The sequence below is a fragment of the Sinohyriopsis cumingii genome, chromosome 2, assembly GCF_028554795.1.
Source record: "Sinohyriopsis cumingii isolate HCF-2022 chromosome 2, ASM2855479v2, whole genome shotgun sequence".
NCBI classification, from domain to species: domain Eukaryota; kingdom Metazoa; phylum Mollusca; class Bivalvia; order Unionida; family Unionidae; genus Sinohyriopsis; species Sinohyriopsis cumingii.
In genome coordinates this window covers 170,041,410-170,067,967 of record NC_142962.1, presented here as the reverse complement: position 1 = coordinate 170,067,967, position 26,558 = coordinate 170,041,410, and the positions used below count along the sequence as shown (strand labels likewise).

At 33.2% G+C, this 26,558-nt stretch overlaps 1 protein-coding gene across 1 annotated transcript in view; it reads right to left on the bottom strand.

The window, feature by feature from the left end:
• Positions 1–26,558, bottom strand: part of LOC149806284 (CUB and sushi domain-containing protein 2-like) — a 247,889-nt gene that overhangs the window by 54,329 nt on the left and 167,002 nt on the right. Inside the window, exon 17 of the mRNA XM_089935578.1 lies at positions 21,969–22,097. Coding sequence (XP_089791704.1) covers positions 21,969–22,097 — 129 coding nt within the window. The remainder of the gene's footprint in view (positions 1–21,968; positions 22,098–26,558) is intronic.

The following is a 26,558-nucleotide window of genomic DNA, read 5'->3' as shown; positions in this document are numbered from 1 at the left end:
TGTGACATTTAAAGTTTCACTATTTTCAGTAATGGCAGCCTTATTCAATGGCATGTTATCAATATTTATAAAATCTGGAAACTGTCATACAAACTCACTGAAAAAAATATTGATCTTACCGGATGTTTGAGCCTGGTGTCTATCATTATTTGTTCTAACGCTTCATATTGTATATGGAGTGCCTTTGTTGAAAAAGTTTCATTAGCTAGTGACAGAATATAATTCTGTTTGGTCAAATGTTTTATTTACTTGAAAGATGAAGACCTTATATAAGTTCAAACATCTAAATATTTTCATGTGTTACTCCGCGTACATTAGGAGGAAGCATTAGGAGGATATCCTCCTAGTGTCAGAGGTCCTCCTAATGCTGGTGTGTAAACATAGGGTTATCCTCCTAATGTAGGTAATGTGTATAATCTGTTATTTGCTTCCATTAAATGAGCCTAAGCAATTTCACGATCAGTTTCGATTATGTAATCAATAATATTTTGAAGATAATCATAATTAAGAAGTACAAAATGTATTTCATGCGGATAAACATCTTTGTAGTGGTACATATGAAAGCTTATATAAAAGAGGTATTCCTGCATATATAATATTTCAAACACAATTGTTTTACTGTGACATTGAACTTACCCATTCATACATTCTTCAGTTTACACCTCTCTCACTCAAGCTGAAAATATCGTACTGTCGTAAATTATTTCAATACCCCCAGTTTTGACTGAGATAAAGCATTTTAATGTGAAAATACATTTTCATGATGTAAGTGTCTACGTTGATGTATTGTAGTTTGATTTATTTAATGAATCTGAATAAGAATTGAATTAATATTTCAGTTCTGTTCTTATTTACATTTCCAAGAACCTATGACAATTATATTTTGCAATATAGCCCACTGGATTGACCTTACTATTCTATTTAACATGTCTCAATGCTTATTCGTGTATGCAACCACTTCAGTTTTACTAGCCAATCATAAATAGCTCCAAAATTGTAAATATGTTGATTATTAGAAACTTGACAACACCTATTTACAGGTCCTATGGAATCTACATGACATAATTTAAATTAAAAAGTAGATAAAGCCATTCCCAAAAAGTAAAAAGAACATGTATATACATAAGATCTCCCCAAATAACGGAAAAGAATGATGCCTCAAGAATGACACAAAATATATAAAACAAAGCAGTACAAAGCTAGGTGAAAGAGTACATGCAATCAGATTCCCATAGCCTTTGATGTGCCTAATTCAGAAGTTATATTACTTCAAGGTCAGACCTTAACTTTAACAGGTAAATATTGATCATATTCTGCATTATTTCCCACAAATTTAACACAAACTCGGCGAAAACTCACTTTTAGTCCAATTGATTGTTAAATTTGTCTCATGCAATATAAGAAAGAATTTCTGGAGAGTTTGCAGGTGGTCTTTCAAGACGTCACTGTGTATAATGATGTCTTCGATGTTTGCATCAAAGCCATCTACATGAGATTACCATATTCATTAAACGGTCGAATTCTGAGAGAATTTGTCATACCACAAGGCATCACTTTTATTAGTTCGTGTGGGAACATCTGATAATAAGTGCACATATTCACAAATCAGTTGTTTTAACCCATACCTTTCTTACGTATGTACATGCGAATGCGTATGGCCTAGATTATTTCAAATATCAGAATTCCGAAGACTCATTACGCCAAAGTCACTACAGTCTTATTGCAAGAACTGCCAGAATAATGCGGATGAATTCCCAAATAGTCCTAATAGCGTTATGGCAAGTTCCAATGCATGATGTTCCAAATGAATTCTAGTGGTATTCGAAATAATTTCTAATACTAAATATGTTCATGCACATGTAATCTAAAATATGCTAATAGGCCAGTGGTCTGTAGTGTGACGATGTGCTAAGTGTTTTTATGTATCACAGTAATATAATCCAAAAGTTTTCTTGTCTGAATTCCCCAAATTTACAAATTAATATTCCAGTCCACGAATATTACTAATGAACAATTTGTAATTCTGGTGAATAATAAATTGAATTAATAATTCTGTCCAAATGAAATACTGAACACAACAATAATACATAGTTTGTATCAGGTATTAAATGGAAAAATGCGTTATTTCTCAAGCAAACAAGTTTATAATTTTAAAAAATTAGACAAAATAGTACCCGGATGAGGGTCAAAAGTTCATTTCTAGAAGATTTTTAAGTTGTCACCATGATAAGGCCTATTACTAAATTAAAATAAAGAACATGGGAAACATCATGCAGAATAGGTTTTTATGGGGGAATTCCAATGCCATAGACCCAGAAAGAAAAAAAATATGTTTACTTAATAATTATCTGACTAATTAATCCACAATCATAGGAAAAAGATTCATTATGCAATATGTAGTTTACAAAATAAATGTGACTTAACATCATAGCTTATGCAGGCCTCAGTATTGTTTTTTCCCTTTAGCATATTCCATCTCCATGATATTAAATCCTTTCAAAACGTTATACTTGGCATTTTATTTTTCTTATATGATTTACAAATATTATTTGTGGCAAGTTAGTTCAATAATAAAGATGGAAAATACACTGTTGGATTAACTTGACTGATATTCAGAACTGAACTACTTTGTTATCATTATTCTCATTACTATTATTATTATTATTAATATTATTGCTATATTTAGTACTATGGGTTGGAATCTCTTAATAAACTCCTCCTTGTTAGACTTGCTCCAAACGTACATGATTTGGTTTGGTTTGATGGTTTACATCACAGCAACACAAACAGACTATTTTGTACTGAGGCAACTGGAGTTACCCGAGGACACATTATGGCAGCCATCCTGTGCTGATGTAATGGCAGGATTCTAACCTGCACAGCTGTACTTATAAACTCACGTATAGTTTCATATGTTACTGTTGTATATTTAGTGGTAGTAAAACTGATTTTAGAAATAAAATGAATATTAGCTTCAAAATCTACAAGATACAGAGAAATAACTCGATTTAAACATAAATCATAGACAGCTTCTGTTGGGTTCATGAAAACCCATTGTACTGTTTTGTTAAAATTTAATTAAGCCTTCAATTCTCTGATTATTTATTTAAGCTTCATTTGCATTTAATTGCAGATTTGGTTTCAGAAGGATCAGATGCTATACCTATTGATTGTATCCAATGTCAAAATTATTTTTTTAAATGTCCTTAAAACTGAAAGTTCACCTGTGCATGCCGCACATACAAATCAGCAAAAGGCATTGTGCATGCATTACGTTCCATTCATTTAACTGAAGAATACATGATTGGGTAAGTTCAAAATCACAGCAGACCAAATGTGTTTAAAATATTATCTATGCAAGAATACCTTTCTTACATCAGTTGCACATGCAAAATGTTAGAGATGTTTACCCTCACGAAATTCGTTTTTATTTCTTAAATATGGGTGTCTTCAAAACAATATTGATTACATAATCGAAACTGGTCATGAAATTGCTTTGACTCATTTAATGGAAGAAGGTAACAGATTATACACATTACCTACATTAGGAGGACAACCCCATGTTTACACACCAACATTAGGAGGACCTCTGACATTAGGAGGATATCCTCATAATACTATTCTCTTAATGTTTGTGGAGTAACATGTGAAAATATATAGATCTTAGAAGTTATATAAGCTTTTCCTCTTTCAACTAAATGAAAATGTTGACCAAACAGGATTCTATCATGCCGCTTGCAAACATAACAAAATAATTCAAAACCATTGGCTCCATTATGTAGTTAGTTGTAATGACTTGCTGAAGTCAATCTACTGTATGTTTAGATCGTAATTTGAACCAGTCAAATTCTTCGTCAAAATGTGTTAACATATGTTTTTGTACAGCGTAAAATTGTCCATGCTCACAGGTCCACTTCCGTTGTTTGATAGTCATTTTCGGAGATTGTGTGCATGTTGTCAAGCTCCGCAATCAAATAATGCCTAAGTTGATGTGATCGGCTTTGAAAACCACATAAACTTTGGACATTCCCGTTACAAGCTAGACGTGGCCATGATGGCACCAAATTAATATAAAAGTGTTATATGATGCCCGGGAAAATGGAGATAAATGCCAATGGACACACAAAGGCAGTCAATCACGCCTGCCTAAGCAAGTATCGAACCCGTGACCTTTGGATTACTTGTCTGATTCACAACCAGCCATGCTACAACAAAGACATGTAATGACAATAATCGAAAAACATGGTTTATCGGAGATAAACTCAGTTTTACATATTTTAAAAGCCAAAGTTTTTTGTCTTCATAAAAATTACAGGATTATCTTCAAAAATGCAAAACGGACATTAACAAAAAAATCCAGAATTTTGCATTTCCGTGCGTTATCTATTTGTCCTAATAGTCAGTTCATTTTTGGTGTATATTTTGAGTCAGTGATACTGTACGGATGTTCGAAGATTGATTAGGACACGTTTTATTTTACTTGGATATCCTTTTAATTTTGGAAATTCCATCGTGTATTTTGTCTTTTTCTATAGCTATCACGCATATTTCATGTACAACCGATATAAATATTCACTTTGATGGAAATGAGAAATAATACATAAATGTGTGACTTTATGTTGCTAAGTACTTCCAAGATCTTGTTTTTCATCAGTAATACATTTTCTAGTCTCCTTACTCTTAACACATTTTAATAATAATAATAATAATAATAATAATAATAATAATAATAATAATAATGTCATTGATTATATAATACATGCGATTCATATGTTTTATAATTACACACGACACCCTCGACAACAAAGTTAATATCGGGATAAATTTTATTCTACCCCAAGCGATGCAAGTGTTCAACGCTGAACCACTTGGCATGTTTAATTTAATGCTAATGCTGAGAACTGAGATGATTATTTGTCAAAAAATAATCTATATGATCCTCGCGCGATAGTTTCATTCATTTGAATCGTTTCCTAATATTTCTTTCTTGGAGAATAATTATCTTAAATTTGACTTCATGGTTGACTATCTGCCATCTATCATCTCTTATAATTAACTTCTACAAATTCTAACATATATTACACACAAAAATGCCATTGTCTCAGATAACAGCTGACTTATTTGAAATCTTAAAATCTAATGCACAGTTGACTGACACTAATAACGACAGTCATGGTCAGTTTCGTTACACATATGTGGACCAGACTTCGCTAAGTCTCGAGACAAAAAAGTCTTTAATACGGCCAAAATGGCAATTTGTTACCTAAAGACACCAGATTAGGACACACTAATTATGCCAGTGTAGCATATAATATCTATTAAATATTGACTTGCAACCAGTAAATTGTCTTACAATTAAATGTACTGTATATAAAACCCCTCATGGAATAGAGGTATAACAGGGCTACTTTCTTACTCTATGGAATGTCCCAATTCATTTTCCCAATGGATGTCCGTAGCCTCATTATCCTAGCGATGGTCAGCAAATAGTGATTTTGGCTCTTCTTCGCTTTTGACGCTGACATTGCTGGTGGCGATCCTCCCTGGCACAGGCACTTATACCAAATTTACGGTAAGTTAACTTTGATTTCTGGCATTACCTATTCCCTCTAATAATTAAGTTGCTAAGACTCTGATTTATGTTCGAATTTTTGGACCTGGGGGCAAACCGAAATGGGTGGAAAGGTGTGTGTAGCTTACCTATTTCAATCTTTTCATGATTTAGTAATTTTGCAAATCAATATGAAAATGATTATGATTTATCTCATATAGTGAAAACTTCAATGACTGTTTTAACTAGATTCCTCTTACATTTCCATGCCCTGTACGCATACAAATAAAATGTGAAGCGTCTTAAATTGTAACATTTTGAAGCATAGCTTATCTCACAATTATATTTGTTTCGATCAAGGAAAACCTGCATATACCTTAACAAATAATTTTTTCCTCTGTAGCCAGAGTTTCTTTGTTAATCTGTATTACCTTAGACCTTGGGATCAAATTTTCAAGTTGCTTATTAAAATTAGATATTAGTTTAGATGATGGTTGAACATTAAATTCTATACCGGATCATTCTACAATGCAAATTATTGCTACTCACTTTTAGTTCGTTGCTGTAAAGTTTTCAGGCATTACTAATATAAAGTAAAGTACAAATATTATAACCAAGGTAATGACGTTAGCAGAAACACTGTTTCGAGAAGCTGTTTTCAACAGGCCATTTTCTTATCATTATATATGGGGCCCCATGGGAGTACCGCTAAATTATCTGGAGATCATTGGGACACTAATCAAACTAATCTGTTTGTAATTGCTCATTTTTCAGCCTTCAGAGCTCAAATTGTGAGCTTTTGCCAGGTATTTATTGCGAGGTAAAATTCCAATTTACATCTTTAAACATAATACTTGTGAAATTCCCAAAACCAAACACCAATGGTGTGAAGAGCTATGCCTGTGAAACGTAAACTGTGCTCAGCAGGTTACTTGTTAGCGCTGAGAGTCCTATCTGACCTGTCATAGAGAAAATGTCCAGTTAGATTTTCTTTCTTTCGACTCAGTTACAAATAGGCTGACAGATGTTAAGTATTATAAACAACTTGCATATATAAATACAGATATGTACACTCATAGATATCCATACATAGCTTGTTTTTCTCTACGAATTTATATCTAAACTCCATTCCCTTAATACTTTCCGAACATACCATATGTTACATTTTAATAAAGAAACTGAATACATGAATTAAAGATCTGTTAGATGTTTGTTTCAGTTGTGTTTATACTTAAAAAACAATTATATAGCATCACCGAAATATTCCAAATTAAATCATAACTATTGTGATAAACCAATTACAAACATTTTTGCTTTAATATATATATATATATATATATATATATATATATATATATATAACGTTTGCTCTATTTAAAACGAAGTTGGTTTTGGCTGCCACTTATGCTTTATGATTATTTTGCCAATCTTAAAATTCAACTGAATATACCAAGCAACAATTCGTCAACTAGAATGAATTATTACCATACTTATACGGTTAAATTGAACATATTACAAAGTCGACTCCATACATGAAGACAATATTAGTAATCAACGCTTCTAAGTATCAGTACCTATAATACATCAAGGGAATTGTAATAAAACAAATGTATGGTACACGGGTTTTCTAAAATATGTTTTATTATTTTATTCGCATTACAATTATGGAAGATGGAGCTGCTATGAATGCGAGGTGCGCCTCTGGGCAAGATATTAGCAAGATCAAAATTTACAATATTGTAATATACCTTAACTCAGACACTGCTCGTTAGGTTTTTTTGTAAAGTTTTTTTAAAGCAGTAGATCAAAGAGTATGCATACTATTAAGCCTCAACTATATATATATATATATATATATATATATATGCTTAGATAAAGTTTAGAAATGCGCTGAAGAAAATTGACTCAAACCATACAGAAGAAGGAAAACTAAAAATTATGTGTGTCAAATCACCGTTGTGGCTATAAAAGAATCCTCAATTTGATTTTATCAAATATTTTGCAACAGTCTACTCGTTCTTCAGAATAAGTTCAATCAAGTCAAAACATCAAACTCGTGTCTATGCACCTCTAGCAACAGACAGGTCCAAAGCCGGTAACAAGTGCGAAACCCCCAGGCAGCATCTCGAGTTTGTTACTATGTAAAGCCTTAATTTTCCAGCCATACTAGATCTTTAATTTACATTAAAATCTTTGGAGAAAAATATATATTCTGTATATCTTTGCAAACAGACAGCCTTGCAAACGCTACACTTTGGCAAGCCTTTATTATCCAAAATGTTTCAGAAACATGATTCAAGCTACTACATTATCAAAGGTGAATGGCTTATGAATTCCAAATTGATTAAACTTATTTCCTACTCAGAAAAGCAGTAATTAACTGTTTTAGTAATCACATTTAAAATGATAAGGCCTTTTGTGTGACTGATCATATTAAACAACCAACTAATAATATAGATTACGTATATTATATACATTTTGCAGACAAAATACAAGCTAGTGATGTCAGAAATAATAATAATAAAAATAATAATACATGTGCTAGTCTCGTCATTCACAAAGCGTTATACGAGTGTCTCCTCACAGTTGTATCGTGGTTTCGTTAACCCAGATCATAGGTTTCATTCTGTTTTACACTGTAATACTTCAATAACTGGACTGCAGCCATTGTAGACGTTCTAACAATACAACGAAAAGTCGCTTCTATAAGCTGTATCAATGTAAGTGCCCAAGACCCTTCAATTTTAGTACAGGTCAAGGGTAATGTGTATGATAAAAGGTCGGATAGGTGTAATACTTCAATAGCTGGACTGTAGTCGCTTCCAGAGACTGCAGCAACGTGAGCGTGTAATACTACTCAATGACAATATAGATCAAGGCTACTGTGTGTGTTAAATTCAAGTTTAATGTGTATGATAAAATATCAGATACATGTAGCAATTCAGTAATTCAAGGTTTTACTGCAGTCATAATGGACGTTCCAACAAAACCAGGAACATTCACTTCCAACGGAGATTATTATTATTATTATTATTATTTGCTGTTGTTGTTGTTATTGTTGTATTATCAAAAGACAGCCTCAATAACAACTACTAATATCACTACTGCCCCTATCATTTTTTACCACTACTAATACTCTTACAATTATTACTAATTTTCAACATGATACCTAACTCATTTTTCTAAAATCTAAACAATTAGGTATCAGTGAAATAAGGACACTTTATAAAAAAGTAATAGTGACAGAAGTTTTGAGCATTGAATATATTTTTAACCGAACGATATAGGCAGAAAACCTAAATAGTTCACATACATTGTATTCTAAATGTGATAACTATCACCAGAATCAATTTAATGCAGACATTTCAGTGAAAATCTACAGAATTATTATCTACATTGTTAGGAGATAAATATTACAATTATTAAATATAGGTTGTAAGGAATGGTTTAATTAAAGTGAAATTTTCTTGAACTGGGACAAAATGAAGGAACTTCTAGAACCAGATGGCAAAGCTCCAATGAAAGTATTATATTACAGACTTTCAACTCACATCACCATAGCAACACAACCATCTGCTGTAGCTAATCAGTCGTGTTATACAAAAATAACGGTTAAGTACTGGTCGAGCCTAATGTTTTAAGCTTATTTAGATGATACTGTTCCATATACTGATAAAATAAAATTTGGCACTTAATTAAAAAGTACGTTTTAAGTAATGCTATGTATTTGCCGTTTACGAGACTTTAACTTTAATGCGAATCTTAATATTCATTAAATGCTTATTAAATCATAGATGTCACATTTGCAAACACTTACAAATGATTCATATTCTTTAAACTTAATTTTTCATACAGTTAAAAACATGATTTGGCATCTGCTTAATATTAATATCAGGGAAAAACTCTTATAAATATTTGAAACTATAGGCAACTATGTACTTATAATTAATATTAAATCTATACATGTTACTGACAAACATTTGACCTTATCATCATAGTCAATTTGGCCCAAAGACAATTCGACCCAACTCAAAAGACAATTTGGCCCTACTTAACAATAGTTGGAACAAGTTCTCTTTCTTCAAACAACAAGTATATACTATGTAAGATAGGTTTTAGGAATAGGTTTTAAGGAAAACAACTAACTTTAAACAACCCAAATTATCTTGATATTCTTTAAAAGAAAATAATTAATCATACTTCGTAACGTGCATATATATGAGAGAAAACATAAACTGACGCATCTTGCTCATTCTAATTAAAATATTTATATACATTTTTTTAATGCTAATAAAACATATGCAACTGCACAAAGATACTCTCAATTTAAATCTTCCAATCAAAGTATTGCTATTTATAAGGCAATATTATATAGATTATTTATACATGTTTATAAGGGTAGTGTAATGAGATATTTAATTTTAGGCTTTAGGTTGTAACACTGCTGCATATAATACACTCTATTACACATGAGAGAGAGAGAGAGAGAGAGAGAAAGAAATGTTGAGCCTTTTATCAGTTTACAGTTGCTGCAATATGAAGTTCTTACCAGTTAAATTTATTGTTTGTTTCTATTTTTCAAGTTGTCTTAGTGTGTACGTGTGTAAATTGAAAGATTGTCATTAGTAGTCAATATAGTCGATCATGTTTGCTTCATTATTCCATACAAATAAGAAAGGATCGAATTTTGTGTTAAATTTGTGCATCACCCCCCAGGCAGGATACAATAAAATTTATAAAACAAACGTGTTTGAAAATAAAATGAAAGTAACTAACCTTGCATTGATATCATGTATTCCTTCTTGTTTCATCATGCAAAAATTACTGAACAAAATATGTCCACATACTCCGTATATGTAGCGGATGCTGGCTTGCGCATGCAACCTTTCTGTAATGTGTATTGCTCACATCAGATCACAAAATCGCAAATGAGGCGAAAATATCATCCGATTGCTTGAAGGCACCTGCCATTCACTCTGTCTGTGGTAGTTCGAGTCTCGGATTTAGCCAATGTGGGTATGTGAGAAAGCTTGCCGGTAGATTCTCGTAGGTCGGTGGTTCCTTCTGGGATTTTCCCGGGTTCTTCCTCCACCATTAATATTGGCCGCCATGTATAGCCTATCATGTGCTGAAAAATGCCGTTAAACCCCACAACAACAACAACAAGTATGATCTAGTTTGTTTGTTTGGTGTAGTGTTGTAGTGTTTCATCATATAAGGCTAAGCCACATACCCGAATACCCAAGAAGGCATGGCTAAGGTAGTACAATCAGTGGTTAAACGTACAATTTTGATATACTTGATCCTAACGTATTATGTCGTGCTGGTTGCACTAAGCCCTTTTAGCACAGCTTGTACTGTTTAATTTCGTTGTACTAATACTTATTTAGTTACTCTGGGGATCTGTACTAATGAGTTAAAGGCATTATATTAGAAATACCAAGTTAATACATAACTGGGAATAAATCAATTTTACTATAAATCCTTGAATAAAAGCCTAGCATCCAATGAATGTTAATAAGCAAATGATAGCCAACTTTCGCACCTGTAAGTTTAACTGTTCTGCTAAGCTGCATCGTCACCATGAAAAAGGTACCAACACACCACATTGAGAAAACTGTTAAAGCAGACAAAAATCCAATGAGATGATCTAAATGAGCACATACATTAACACGTGAAATTTCATATATGCTTTCCCGACCAGTTTTTAACACAAAATGCAAGTCCATACAAATATAAGGTGAACAGATGCAGTAATCATTTAGAAATTTAACATGTCAGACAGGTCATCTATTGGTCCTTAAATATTTAACCTATTACATGTATATTTATTTCTTTAGTTGGAATGGTTATTTTATTGCATAATCGTGTTAACACATTAACCCCTAGCGATGAGTTAACGCGGCAGGCGGTAGTAGCCTACTGCCGAGCTCTGTAGCGTCATGGTCATGCATGATAGACTAAAGTGGGTGGTATTAATAGAAAGGTAGACAGGTGTAGCTCTAAAATTATACCAAATAATCTGGAAATTCAAGTTGCATCACAAAATACAATGGGGAAAATCTCATGTATTTGGACCCAATTTCTTTGTACCCAAAATTTGCCCGTGGTCGGAATCCCATTTTGTGTCTGGATTTTAGACTTTTTGGTCTTAGATCTAAGGCAAACCGGTATGAACTGCAAACAGATAGATGAACCTTCGCAAAATTAGCATACGTTCGGCATTTGGAATAAAGAGTGGTCTCGATACAAAAATAATGGCTCCGTTTAATATAAAAAATAAAATTAAAAAAATTAATTTTAAAAAATCTACTTTTACCCATCTGCTCATGAACGAGCCAAATAGCCAATGAAAAACGATGTTTCTAACACAACTAGGCAGTATTTTATTGAATGATCACCTGGGATTTGGTGTTTTCTGATCTATTCAGAAATAGCTTTCAAAATGTGTTTTCTACTCAAATTTCAGGCAAAAACGACAAAAACCTCCAGGGGTTAATGTGTTAATAATCTTAGGACAGCCGGAAAGGCAGACCAAAGAAAATAAATATCACACATCAGTATAACAGAAAGGAGGGTATTTCTATGTGTCATCATTAAAAAACGAAGCAAATTTGTTGAAACATTAGTCCTTCCAGCTAAATATCTTTCTTGAATGACCTCAACATGAAAATCTGTCTGGTTTGTTATGTTAAGATACCTGGCCTCACCATCTTCGTGATAAGCTGAGCTGATCGGACTGAGACGAGACTCTGTTTTGTTTCATCTATTTGACATGCACCTTTACTGTCACGTGTTCGAGATTCTTAAATCCTCTCACAAATCTTATGGACCTTTCATGAAACATGTTGTATTGTTGCTATCCATGATTGTTGTGATAAGTCAATGTATCTCATGGTGCGTTGAACCCAATGCAACACCTCCGCACCCATCACACACACACACACACACACACACTATCGTTTAAGATGTATATATGTAGTTTCAGCCATTCGAAAGTGTACCGTGTTTCCCTAGCGATTATACAATCTTTGGTATTATTTTTGGAAAGGTCAGTTTTCAAATACAAATCTCTGATCAACGTGTATGAACAGAGTTTTTAACCAGTAGAATGTTTGCCGCGTTTCATTAGCGATTCAACGACCTTCAGCAAAATATATAGAAACCTTATCTGTTTCTTCTTTCATAGTCAATCTATTTTGTGTCTTGTTAGCTTCTCTAACGGTCACTGGACACCATACTGGTCTAATTATTTTGTATACTTGTTCATAATCAAGACCGAAATAGTGAAAAATGAAAAGTTTACTTTGCATTTCTTGAAAGTGCTTTGATACTGTATCCACTGAATAGCACTCTAAAAATACATATAACCTATGGTATTGCCTTTAATTTTAAATTCAACTAGAAAAGTCTATAAAAAATGTGTTATTTAAATCCCCAATAAATCTGAAACCTTGCAGCAAAAATATGATATTTTCGTAATTCCTTACAACACCATGAAAACAAACACCATTTCCCCGATCAATATAGTATAAATTTACAATCTATTTTTAATTACAACTACTTCTTTGGGGCGTCATGTGTGACCAGTTTTTATTAGTATTGTGTTAAAAAATTATTGCGACAAACCAAAGTAAAGAAAACAGTCACTTTGATCAATTAGTCCATATCGTTTTGCAAATGATACTGTATAACTGAATTCAGAAGAACCCAGAATAATGTATTCCTGTAAGCACATCACAATTGCGGTGTTTATACGTTATTTTATATAACGTGTGATCATTATACATGCAAAGTATATATTTACAAATTAATACTCCAAATGAGATAACACATACATACATACGAATTATAATCGTGAGATAGCAAAGGTTGGTTTATATTTTGAGAGGTAACAAATACACCACCAAAATTAGAGTCTATGAGTTCATTTGATTTCCATCTTATCCATAATACAAATTGTTTCCAATATGAAACTTAAACATTTCAACACACTTAAACATATTCCGACCATGAAGGAAATAAAATAGTGAATTTAATTTAGTGTAAATTGTAAAATAGTTCTATATATTTGGTATGGGGTCTGAATAAAGAAGTATCTTTCCCAACTGCCACACTGTCGTTATATAATGATATACCTACTTGCTGTACCCTGGCTGTGTGTATATAATTATATATATATATATATATATATATATATATATATATATATATGTACATGTCACGTGTTTGTGTAGGGGAATGCGTACATCACAATCGCACTCATAAATTGTAGTCAATACCATCTCAGGTATGGCTATGAGTAAATTTGTACAGTGTTTTAATCACGAGCATCCGGTTCGGGGGCGCCAGTACAGCTCGAGTGCACGTGCACTTTTTTAATGATACCATTTTGTGTGGAGCACAGAAGGTACAATAAAAACGCACATATAATATTTTGATAATTAACACATTACGATCTTTACTTGCATAATACATGAACATAATCTCCCTAGAAAAGATACGGACTCTTGGTGGTGAAACGAGACGAGGATAGACGGCTCAACAGAACGATATCTGAATGTGTGCCATGTCAAGCTAACTCCAACAGAAAATCAATAAAATCAGTAAAATACACAGCAATAGAATATAGCTTCTTAAAGGTCACGCATTATTCTTGAAATGAGTGTGTGCAATGTGGGGTTTTAACGTAGCTTTAACAATATTTCAGCTATACATATATATGCTGTCTGCATAGTGGCATTTTATAGTGGTCTAGCACTGGGAGATCATACCACAGACATGTAGCATCATGTCCCACCCATTCACATTATCCTGACAACAGCCCAACCAGTCCTTACATTAACCTCTTAGTGCTGAGCGCATGGTGAGACAGTTGTTAGTACTAGTATTTATAAGTCTTTGGTATGGCTCAATTGGGGTTCGAACCCGCAACCTCCCGCATCCAAAGCAGATGCTCTAACAACTAGGCCACTGGAGCTGTATTTCTAGTACTGAGACAGTTATAGGTCCTATGTTAATAATTAATAAGTTTCTACGGTATAAATCATTTTCAAGCATGTTAACACAGGGAAGAAAGAAAAAACAAAATCATACTGAGATATGAATTTTAACACTGTTTTATACACATGCAATAACATACTTTCTATCCTTCTATAAAATATTTTAAACTGACAAAATATACCACAACAAAGACAGACAGACAGCCGAAAACTGGGTTCATCGAAGACTTATATCGTCTGTGTTGTGGGCTGATTTCTGAGCAAAAGTTTGGCTGTTCGAATCTCAGCAGGCATGATCGTCAAACAAATTTGGACTGCCCTAAATACATGAATACTTATTTCACATGGGAGCATTGTATCACCATATTAAAGATATTTAAAGTTACTTTACCATATGGAATAAGGTTTGGAACATTACATGGCCTTGTTCTAGGTAATATTCGCAAGAGAAAAATATGTGTGGTGTACTTTCTTCAATTAAACATCAATATAGAGGTGATCCAATTAAATATTTTTTTAAATGCTTGTTCATTACTTGAAATGGGGCTCCGAGTGGCCGAGAGGTCTAAAGCGCTATCCATTACGGATCACTGCCATCTCACCTCTGTCTGTGGGGGTTCGAGTCTAGGATTCGGCCTATGTGGGTATGTAAGAAAGCTTGCCAGTAGATTCTCGTTGGTCGGTGGTTCTTCCCGGGGTTTTCTCGGGTTCTTCCTCCACCATTAATACTGGCTGCCATGCAAAGCATATCGTGTGCTGAAAAATGGCGTTAAATCCCACAACAACAACAACAACATTACTTGAGACGAAATTTTTATTAGGTTGAGGAGGGGAAAAAATGATATTTCATTCTACCCAATAACAGTGTCTAGGAACATGACTGTCACAATTGTTAAATGACCTTTTTATTAATGGAATCGCTTTAACGAATCTTGAGAGATAATGTGTTATACTTTAGGCCCACACTTTAGTCAGATGACTAAACGAAAAAAATGTTGTAGTAAAGCTTGCATTGATTGGAAGCTATTTACGTCATAAGCTATGTCGCTAATAACTGGTGCAATCGGAGATATTATAATTAAGGAAGCCATGGGCCAGTTGCCATTTTGCACAGAAATGTAAGTTGGTATTTTTGTATTCTTGATCCATGATTATCTAGCCTTATTTTTCTTGACATAAAACTTCAATAGTTACTAAATCTTTTGCATTGTTTACGATTCTAGCTGTCTTAATTTTAATATTTTTGATTTCCCCTTTCTCAAGTAATGCATACTTTTAACTGACAAATTTGTAAAATATGCTGCTGCCAAAATAATTTATTGTTGTGTAATCGCATGTTTTTATTGTCTTATTTGGATCCATAAAATCCCTAAAATTTTAAATTGTCTCATAAAATTGTAAAACGACAAGTGATATTTAACTCTTACTGGGTCGTTTGTAGTCATCGGAAAGGCTTATACTAAAGTAAAACAAATAAAGGAATAATGTATATACTTATATATTGTTTTGTTTCTGTTTTTATTTTATACTACACAAAAAAAAGTTGAAAACATAGATCAATTAAATAAATAACATTTACGAAGCAAACGGAATTCTGAAATTTTCCCTTGGACAAGGAGGAGGTAATTCTGCGAAGTCCTCTTAAGTGTAGTGAACTACAGGTGTGTAAATCTCTGTCCCCGTAGTGTATGCCATTTACCACATGTGTGTCATCCCCCCAATGTACGTGGAAAACACATCATATCAATACAATTAAAATATAGTTTTTCAAAACATCTAGACCCTGAGATATATTTTTGTTTAAAATCAAACAAAATCCTCTATGAAGGAAGCGTATAAATGCTTTCCTTGAAGTGGACCTCCTAATGTATGTGGATTTACAAGGTCCTCCTAATGTAGGTAATGCTTGTGTGTGTGTGTGTGTGTGTGAGAGAAATTTGAGGTGTTTTTGCAGAGGGGTTGGACCCTGACAAGTTCTCAGTAATATCTTATACTATTTTTTTCTGACATCCAATCACAGGATTATATAGGTGTGGTTTCAAATTTACGATCAGTATGATAAAAAGGAACCATGCCATTCCTTTTGTTATTTGAAATAAATTTATGTTGTGATGAATGTAATGACAAAAAATATCCCAGTCAGAAAGAACAATCTAGTCCCATAAATTAAATGGCCAGTCCCTTTGCAGTACATCTGTAATTAAATTCAACAAGTATGCATATTCAGCCTCGTGAAAGGGTCACTACATGATTTAAAATTTCAGAAATTGCTCATTTTGGGTTTGGTGACATGGTTATAAAAAAAGTGGCTGTCAACTGGAATTTAATAAACCTTAGGGTGTGTAAGTTGGTTCAGACTGCTTTGAATAAAGTAAAAGTGTAAACATATTGCAAAATAAGTCCATCAACTTTCACTAATTGTAGAGAATAGACAAGACATTTTTCTTTTATTCTTTTTAAGGAAATTAAGATCACTTGATTCTTGAAATGGTATCTGATTGCAAATCATGCATGAGGTTTCGCTCTTTCCATGGATGCTGATCATCTACTGACTTCATATTTCAATAGTAAAACTTCCATTGTTATTGACTGGACCGTAATTACAGTTACATGTATTACATGCAACGCGCCTAATCATTCATGTGATAGAAACGCGCTTTTCCCCAGCTGAAACTTACATCTTCTGGTGCTAACATTTCATAGCAGTGTTTACAATGTCACCGCCTTGATTTCTGCTGAAGATCTCCCTAAGAATAGTCTTTATTTGGGAGAGACCATTCAAGTTTCTAAGGGTGTGAGGGGTAAATGCTTGAAAACTATTGTCTTATTCTGATTTGTGGTACAAAAGAGAATACTATGCAATTCCTTGCTTTTCTTGAAACCAACTGATCTTGTTATGAATGAAATAAATAAAAAACCAGTAAGAAACAATAATTTAACACCATACAATTACATGGCTAGTCTATTACAGTACATGTGCATTCAGAAATGAACTAGTTGGTAGTTTTGTACAAGTATATTCAACCTTGTAACAGGGCCATTAGTCCTTAAGGACTAAATACATGGTTTGCATTTAAGTGTAAATCAGCATTTAATTTTTGTCTGTGTTTTTAAACAGAAGCTGCTGCTATCTGGAATGTATTTGTCCATACCCCAGAGATTTCTTTTCATATTAAAACTGTAGGATAAATTTATACTTTAACAAGGTCAGTCACTTGTCAAGTTTTCTAAATGTAAAACATATACAAGAGTTTTCAAATTTAATTTTTACTGTCCATATATGTGATCAAAATAAAAATCACTGACTAGTTAAACGGTATTTTGATTGCCAATCTCTCAATATGACATATTGGGCTTTCCATGGGCAGTCTTCAAAGATTGGCTGTTCAAATGCTATTCAATAATCAGCTGTTCTATGGTGGAGATGCCATCGGTGGACCAGCATAGACATGGTGGTGACTTGTATGTATTGTATTGATCTGTCGCAGAGTGTAATCATGGAGTGAAAGACTTGGAAGTAAGTCCCCTATCGCATTGCGTGGGGTTGCGAAAATGCATGTGAGCTGTACTCCTGTACAAAAATTGATTCCATACGGAAGACTTCAGCAATCCATATGGAAGAGATATGGACTGAAAAACTTATGGAATCAGACAATTTATTCCATATCAATTCCATAAGAAGTTCACAGCAAATGAAAATTCCATATGGAATAAAGTTGCAACTCTAATCCATAAGCACTTTACTCCCGTATGGAAAGCAGGCTCATGTATTATAGCACTATGGAAAATACTCTCTGAAGAATTATTAACCTAAACTGATTTAAATAGAAATATTGGTGGGAGTTAGAGAACATGTACATGTCAGTGTAGCTGATGTGGAAGGATGAACATATATAAAATTGAAGAAACACATGTATGTCAGTTTTCTTTATTTCCACAGATGTTTAAAAACAGACAAAGACATGAACAAAAAAGTAGAGAAAATGTAAACATGATCAGAATATTAATATCTGGTAGTACAATCACAGATGAATCTTTGGACTTAGAAAATTTGGTGCAACATGGATTTTGGGCTTCATCTGATCTTTACTCTGAAAAAAATTTTTTTTGGCTTCCTATTAAAATATGCTCTATAAAAATCATACCCAGGTAAAAATGTGACTGCAATTTCAGCAAAATCACAGTGAACATTTTTTTGACCTCCACTCAAATGTCCTTTTTCACTAAAATTATGGTATTTTAGGAGATTTTACCAAAATTTCTGAAAATATCATTGAAAGTTTGTCATTGAAATTTCACTGACTGTCAACATTTCTGAAAATATCAGTGGGAAATTGTGACTGAAATTTCACTTAGAGTTTGTCAAAAATTCTAAAAATATAGCGATAGTTTGTGATTGAAATATCAATGACATTTCAATAAAAAGTATTAATAAGATATAATAAAATTTATTTTTTGTTTCTTGTACAATTTGCATAATTTTCAGCAGCATTTATATTTCCTGTTTCTGATAGCTATAATTTTATTGTTTATTTTGGGCACAATAACTTCTTTCCACATCTTTCCTTGTTATATTTCTTTGTCAAATTTTGTTGTTCTTGTTGTTGTTGTATTTTTAACTTAAACTGGATTTAACTGCCCTCAAACAAGTTTTCTTATTTTCCATTTTAAATCAAACTTTTGCTTTTCTCCAGACCTGAATCTGATTTACCTTGATACTGACTCTTTTTTTAATATCGTCTCTGAAACTTTTTTTTAATCTAATGCTCTATCTGGTCCCATTGCGCAATTAGCTTTCTAATAAGTATTTGTTCCGTTTATTATTTAAAAGATGACTGCTGTAAAGATCTTTCTGATTGGTCAAAAGTTTGTATTGCCCAATGAATTGTTGCGTAACAGAAACTGATGGGAATGAGCATGCTTGTTAAACATGGCGATTCGAATTTTTGAGCGGGATACGAGATTGAATAACCATTTGAAAAATGTGCGACAATGAGAATAGCTTGAATGAAAAGTCGATGGGAACGTAATTGGTCAATCTGTATGAAAACTGAATGCCAGGACCAGCATTTTGCTTTTTGTGCCATAAAGAGCTTTACAGTAGCAGCTAACATGCTAAATAGGACAAGGAATTGAACCAGGATGATTTCGAAGTTATGTAATTAAAAACTGATCAACTCAAAAGATAGTCATATCTTTGTGGAATTTTCCTGGCCCACACATAGAATCATCTTTCAATATCGTGAGGCATTATTGTGTATATTATCAAAATATTCCAGGTGTGTTAGAATTCAGTGTAAAATAAGAATAATTATATCATGATAAACGTTTGTCACAGTGCTTATGGAACAAGGACTATTTCAAGAGACCACAACAGCATCATAGTTTGTATATTATTCAAACATAAAGTCAGCAGTACAAGTGACATAAGGCTGGTTCCTAGCATTTCTTCTTCATAATCAACGTCTCAAATGGATGCTTTTCTGTAATCTTGCATTATTTTCACAGTTGAATTTTTCAATGCAGATTCAAATTTTATATTTTTTATATGTTTATGTGTTCACAGATGCTTGTGCATATGTTCCAGGCTTGATACTTTGATTTGTAAAATCAATTATTTAGTGTCAAGCCAGATTCTTCACATCATGTTGTATGTATTGTACATGACAGACAGAAGGCCTCAAGGTAGATTACTTCTGTAACTAATCGAATTACCTTCTCTAAATAAATACATTATTATTAATATTATTATTATTATTATTATTATTATAATTATTATTATTATTATTATTATTAACTCCCATATCTCCTGCCTTGGATGTCATACAATTACAACATCTGTATATTTGTTTTCATGCACACTTAATATCACCCTGGTTAATAAAGTCCTGTTTAATTCGTATCCATTATTAATTTGAAACTATTGCCAAATTCCATATGGATTAATCACAAATTCCATTTGGATTTTTGTCAAATTCCATATGGAATTTTAATTTTATTCTCATGGACTAATTTGCACATTTTGTGGGATTTTCCATATGGAGTATGTAAGGAATCCATTAAGATTTCCATATGGATACACTGAAATCCATAAGAGTGGTTCAGCTATAGAATAAAAATGTCCGTATGGATATTTCTGTAAAAGTACATACAGATTCCATATCCAATTCATGTGGAAAATTTTGTATGGGCTGTACTGTACTGTATTGTATGGATGGATGGATGGATGCATGCATGCATGCATGCATCGGGGTAGGAAAATCCATTGCCCAGGTGTCCATGATAACCAAACATTAATGCTGGACAATGGGCAACATTAATTTCCCTAATGTGACTTAAGGCCCAGTTGGGCAACAACAACAAAATATAACAGAATCTTATAATTTTTCAATGACTGATGTGACTATAAAGGTACAATTTCAAATCTCTGGGATTATCCCTAAAGTGTTGTAATCGCATTTAAAATCAGAAATGACTGGCACTTTTTTTACTTTGTATTAATATTACAATCTGTTATTAAAGATATATGTGTAGGTCAGTGTTTCTCAAACGTTTTTGTCTTGCGGCGCACCAAAAAGATCTAAAAATTTTCACGACACACCTGAAAAGATTTAAGAACTTTTGTGGTGAAGAACTTATTTATTTTTACATATATATTTAATTTTAAATTTAATGTGAAGGATGTGCCTGCTTTCGAGAGCAAATCAGATTGAAGCTAGGCTCCAAAGTCAACAAACAAGCGCGCATTTCATAATTAGAGCGATCGAGTTCTCCCGAGATCTTGCACAAGTCTCGCGTCACGAAATGAACCAGTGAATGACAGACTGACAGAGATTGCCTTTTTATATGTCACTTTTTAACTTTTGTGACATTGATTTACCATTTAATTTTTCGATATGTTCAAACTTACAAAACGCTAGCAATTTTAAATATTTTTCAAAACTCCCACAGCACACCTGCAAATCTCTCGCGGCACACTGTCTAGTGTGCCATGGCACACAGTTTGAGAACCACTGGTGTAGGTTCATGCAGATTACAAGTCTCACATGTCCCTCCCTTTCACCCAACTGTTCACCATAATTATATTCTCCTTCCCTATCTCATGACACAACATTGCTGATTGCTTGCCATCCAGCCATCAGCACAAGACAATGGTGATGACTTAAAGAGTCAGGATTTGTTTCTCTAGGGGGACTATAATAATGTTACCTTTCCTAAAGTCAAGTATATGCAATATTTAATGGCACTGGCTTCAATAGAAACTTTAGTATTTATGTGTAAAGGTCATCTGTAATGCAGTTTTAGTGGTAACTGTGTAAGGTAATAAAACAAACATGAAAAATAGAAGAAAACAGTTGTCAGAATTTGGCAGGGCTGCAATCCATTTAAAGTCTAAGATATATCTTACTTCTCACCTGTACAATTCCCGGTGCCAGATGGTGGCTTCATGTAGCCTGGTTTACAGTCACATCTGTAGGAACCCAGGATGTTGACACACACCTCAGTATTTGAACTACATGGTAAACTTTGACATTCATCTATATCTGTTTGAAATGGAGGGAAAAACGGTTATATATATATATATCTATACTGCTCCCTCAATAACTCATGCACAATGTGGTCCACAAATATAGACCGCACTATAAGCAAGGCCGCGAGTTACCAATTGACATCCCAAAATTCGCTACACATCGAGAAAACCAAGGGAGGATAGGGAACTGGGCTGTTTAATGACTGAATCCTCATTTTACAATCACACCAATAAGTTGATAATAATTGTAAATAATGTGCTTGTTCTCATGAAGCTGTTTGCGATTCTGAATAAACTACATTTATTTCCAAAATGTCAAACAGGTGAAAGATCGTTAACATTGATCTGATTTCAACAACCATTACATGTATCCAAAAACATCTGTGTATTACATCATTACTTTTTATTTTGCTGATTAGTCTGGTTCCTGGAGTAGTGTTTAATAGTATAGTGCCCTGTAGGGAGTCAATGTGGCATGGAACTAGAGTAATTGTAGATACACTGCCAAACAAGAATAATTTTTTTTCAAAAACTAGCAACATTTATTTAATTAGACAATTGTCTATGTTCAAACTCAATTTCTGCATTGTTCAGTTAGTAAAATATTGATGTTGTGATTTCACTGGAAGAAATAGTGAAACTTTTTATTATTCTTGAGGATATCTCTAAGTCCCATTTTGGGAATTCTCTGAAACTCATTTGTCCACAATGGTACATATATGTGAAACCAAGCTCTTTATTTTACGAAGTATTTGTTTTGTTTGGTTGCCTTGCTATTTTTTATCACAATTATGAATGAGTCTGTTATTTTAAGGTAGTTTAACTAGATTACATACACAATAACATTTGTAAAAGTGTTCGATTGATCAAATGAAGTGAGTTCACTCAACAACCTGGGCCAGTACATTCTAAGTATTTAAGATTTACATGCCTTTCCCTTTACTTCACCTCCTTTATTTGCTAACTTTAACTCATTGCAAAAATATAACAAATACTTCCGCAAGTCAGTCATCAAAACACAGTCGGCACTTAGTTAGGTTCTGAGAGAAAAGCTCGCAGATACAGCTGTAGATTGGCATATTTTACTTTTAAATACACATTGCATTTATGATGTATACACTTAAAAGGAACTAAACTAGAACTAAAACACAAATTTCACTTAATAAAAATTATTTAACTGGCATTTAAATATTACTGCACTGCCTACACTAGGCATGACATTTTCACTGATTGAAATTTCCTTGAATATCTTTAATTACAGTGTACAAAGAATGTCGTTTGGAAAGAAAATAAAACAAATTATATGACTTCTTATTAAAAGTGGATAATTTCATAATGCTGATTGAAATTTCCAGGTCCTATCTACCATACTCGATCATAAAACGAGCAATATATCAGCGTTTCGGCTATAAATTTTGATTGTAATTTTCTTCAAGTTCAACAAACAGGGATCAATTTTGGGTTATTTTCTGGTAAAATAAATGGGATCACTGTCTCATCCCATGTTATAAGCAGGTTCGTGAGTGTAATTATCTATTTTATATATAATTTAATATCAACTTAATTTCAATAATTCCAATAAAATTATTTGTATTATTAGAAATGTTTTTGCAAAATCATCATTTATTGCACAGACTTCAATGAAGTTATCCTATCATCAAACTGATATCTTACCATTCTGGTGTAGGACAATGAAATCTTGGGTGAAAACTAGACATAAAAGCACAATCTTGACTTCAGTCTTTTACTTAACAAGTACTAACATTTCACAGCTATCCCACAAAAAAATCGAAGTTACTTTCTCAAAATTCTGCGTGCATTGCATCCAGTGCAAGTCAAAACAGCAAAGAACATGCAGAGAAGGAGGCTGATCAGAGGATTCTGAGAGAACAGAGGATAATGTTGTACCAGCAGCGACTTGAAGCATAAATAGAAAATTTGAAAGGTAATATGAACTTCATGCACTTTGTGAATGCCAACAACTGACATCATATATCAGGCTTTTGATGAAATGATGCATGATTATGTTACTCAGGTAAGAGGAGATCCACCTCAAAAATTCACTTATTTTTATACCAATTATCAGAGATATCATTGATACTGCAGTTAATACTGTGACATCTGATGCGGAAATATTTCTCATATGGAAATTTGGATGATTTTCCATGCCCACTTCAGCACAACCATGCTTATGATAACAAAATGCCACAAAACAGATTACCCCTGTGGGAAATAAAAGGTAGATAAATGATAATATTTAAGCAAAGATAGTGTTCAATAAAATCAAGAACAATAACCATGTGGTGTTGGAAATAACCAATAAATTATCAATTAATGAATTGTCCTGCAGAATTACATGACAGACTTGCCTCTGATCAGTGAGTTGAATGTTATCACATGTACATAGCAGGGTCAATTAAAAATACCTGGCATATCCCCAACATATCTGACGAACATTGTGATCAATTACATCAATGTGCTTCCCTCTATCATTGCAATTCATTCCAAGTTTGGTCATGCAGGGAAAATAAAACACTGTTGGTAAAAACTGTGAAATATCTGCAACAGTAACATTGTGGCAAGTTGTTTTTCTTTGCATCAAGGTATGGTAATCATTATATTGCAAAACAGTATTCTGCAAACTGGCTGGGCTCAAATTCCTGTATTATCATAGAACAAGTATTTATGTGGACTGGGCTCAGATTCCTGGAATTATCATGGAAAATTTCTGTGATGAGGTAAATGTGCTGGCACAATTTTTTTTCTCACTATCTGCCAAATATAAGTAACAGACCATTTTCCTGTGATGATTAATTATCCCTGCAATATATCTGACAGACCTAATTGTGGTGAAACTATCAACAGTGATGAGGTGTCACATGCTGCAAGTTACCAAAAAAATGTGTAAACATCCCTTATTATACACCACTCCCTCGGTAACTCAAGCCCTGAGAATTCAAGAACCCACTTACAATGTAGGGTCAACTGTGGATCCCATTTTTCTTACACCACAAAATGCAAAAAGATTGACCTCAATTTATTGAACAAGAATTGGGATCAAAATTGGTAGCTGAAACCTCAATATATCGCTTGTTTTATCATTGAAAATAGTACACAGGACCTGGAAATTTGATTTAACATTTTGTGGCTTTTAATAAGAAGTCATATATTTTGTAAAATTTTCTTACCAAGTGATATTCTTAGTACAATGAAAATAACAATATTCAGCAAAATTTTGATCAATGAAAATGTCACTAACGCCTACTGGATCTGGAAGCGCTTTAATAAATAAATACCAATTAAGTAAGTTCTTTTATTAAGTGAAATTCATGTTTTAGTTTGATCTTTTCATCTAGTGTAAGTGTAATCACCATAAATGCAACATGCTCTCTTGTATTTGAATGTTAAATGTGTCAATTATCCATAAATGCTATGTCTGCAAGTTTCTCTGAGAACCTAATTAAGTGCCAACTCTATTTTGATCAAAGACTTGCGGAAGTATTTGTTGTATTGTTGTAGAGAATTAAAAGCTGATAATGTTAATTACGCCTTTTGTGTCAAATAAAGGGGGTGGAATAAAAGAAAAGTTAAAAGGCATGCATATTCTATCTGTGTAAGGCTAGTGACCTCAATTGTGTGTCAGGTCAACTTATTTCAATTGATCTGCTGAACACTGTTATTAATATTATTGTGTCCATAATATAATTAATCTACCTTAAGTTAATCTACCCATTCATCAGTGTGATCAACGGTAGCAAGGCAACCAAGCGAAATGAATACCTTGTGAAATAAAAAGCTTTGTTTCACAGATAATTTTTGGGTTCATTGTGGAGAAGAGAGTTTCCGAGTTTGTAGTTAACTTAAAATTCCTGAACTGGCACTCAGAGAATTTCTCAAGCATGAGAAGTTTCACTAATTTTTGCAATGAAATCATGGTATCAATATTTTAATAGAACAATTTAAAAATAAAAACTGAATTTTGACACTGATCGTTGTTTCACTAACATTAAATAAATGTCCCCAGTTCACGAAAAAGGAATCTTGTTTGGTTGTGAAATCTTGTTCCCTGCCTGTTATGCTCCCTGCATCACTCCACTATAATTGAATTCAAAGCTGGGAGCATATGAAGCAAAGAACCAAACTAATCAACAAGAGCAAAAAGAAGTGATGTAATACACAATGTTTTCACATGCACAAGAAAACTGTTGAAACTGGTTGGAATAATGTTAATGATCTTTCAGTAATTTATGCAAAAAAAGGAAAAACTTCATTAGCAAAGCAGTGTACTGTATTGACAATTATTCCTATCATAATTGTAAAACAAGTATAAAACCATTAAACAGCCCAGTTGCACTCCAGTATCCTGTGCAGTTTTCTCAATGTCCAGCAGTGATTGCATCACCCCTTTTGGAGGTCTCTTGGTAACTCATGCTCTCGCTTACAGCGCACTCAATGTTTCTAGATCTCATTGTGC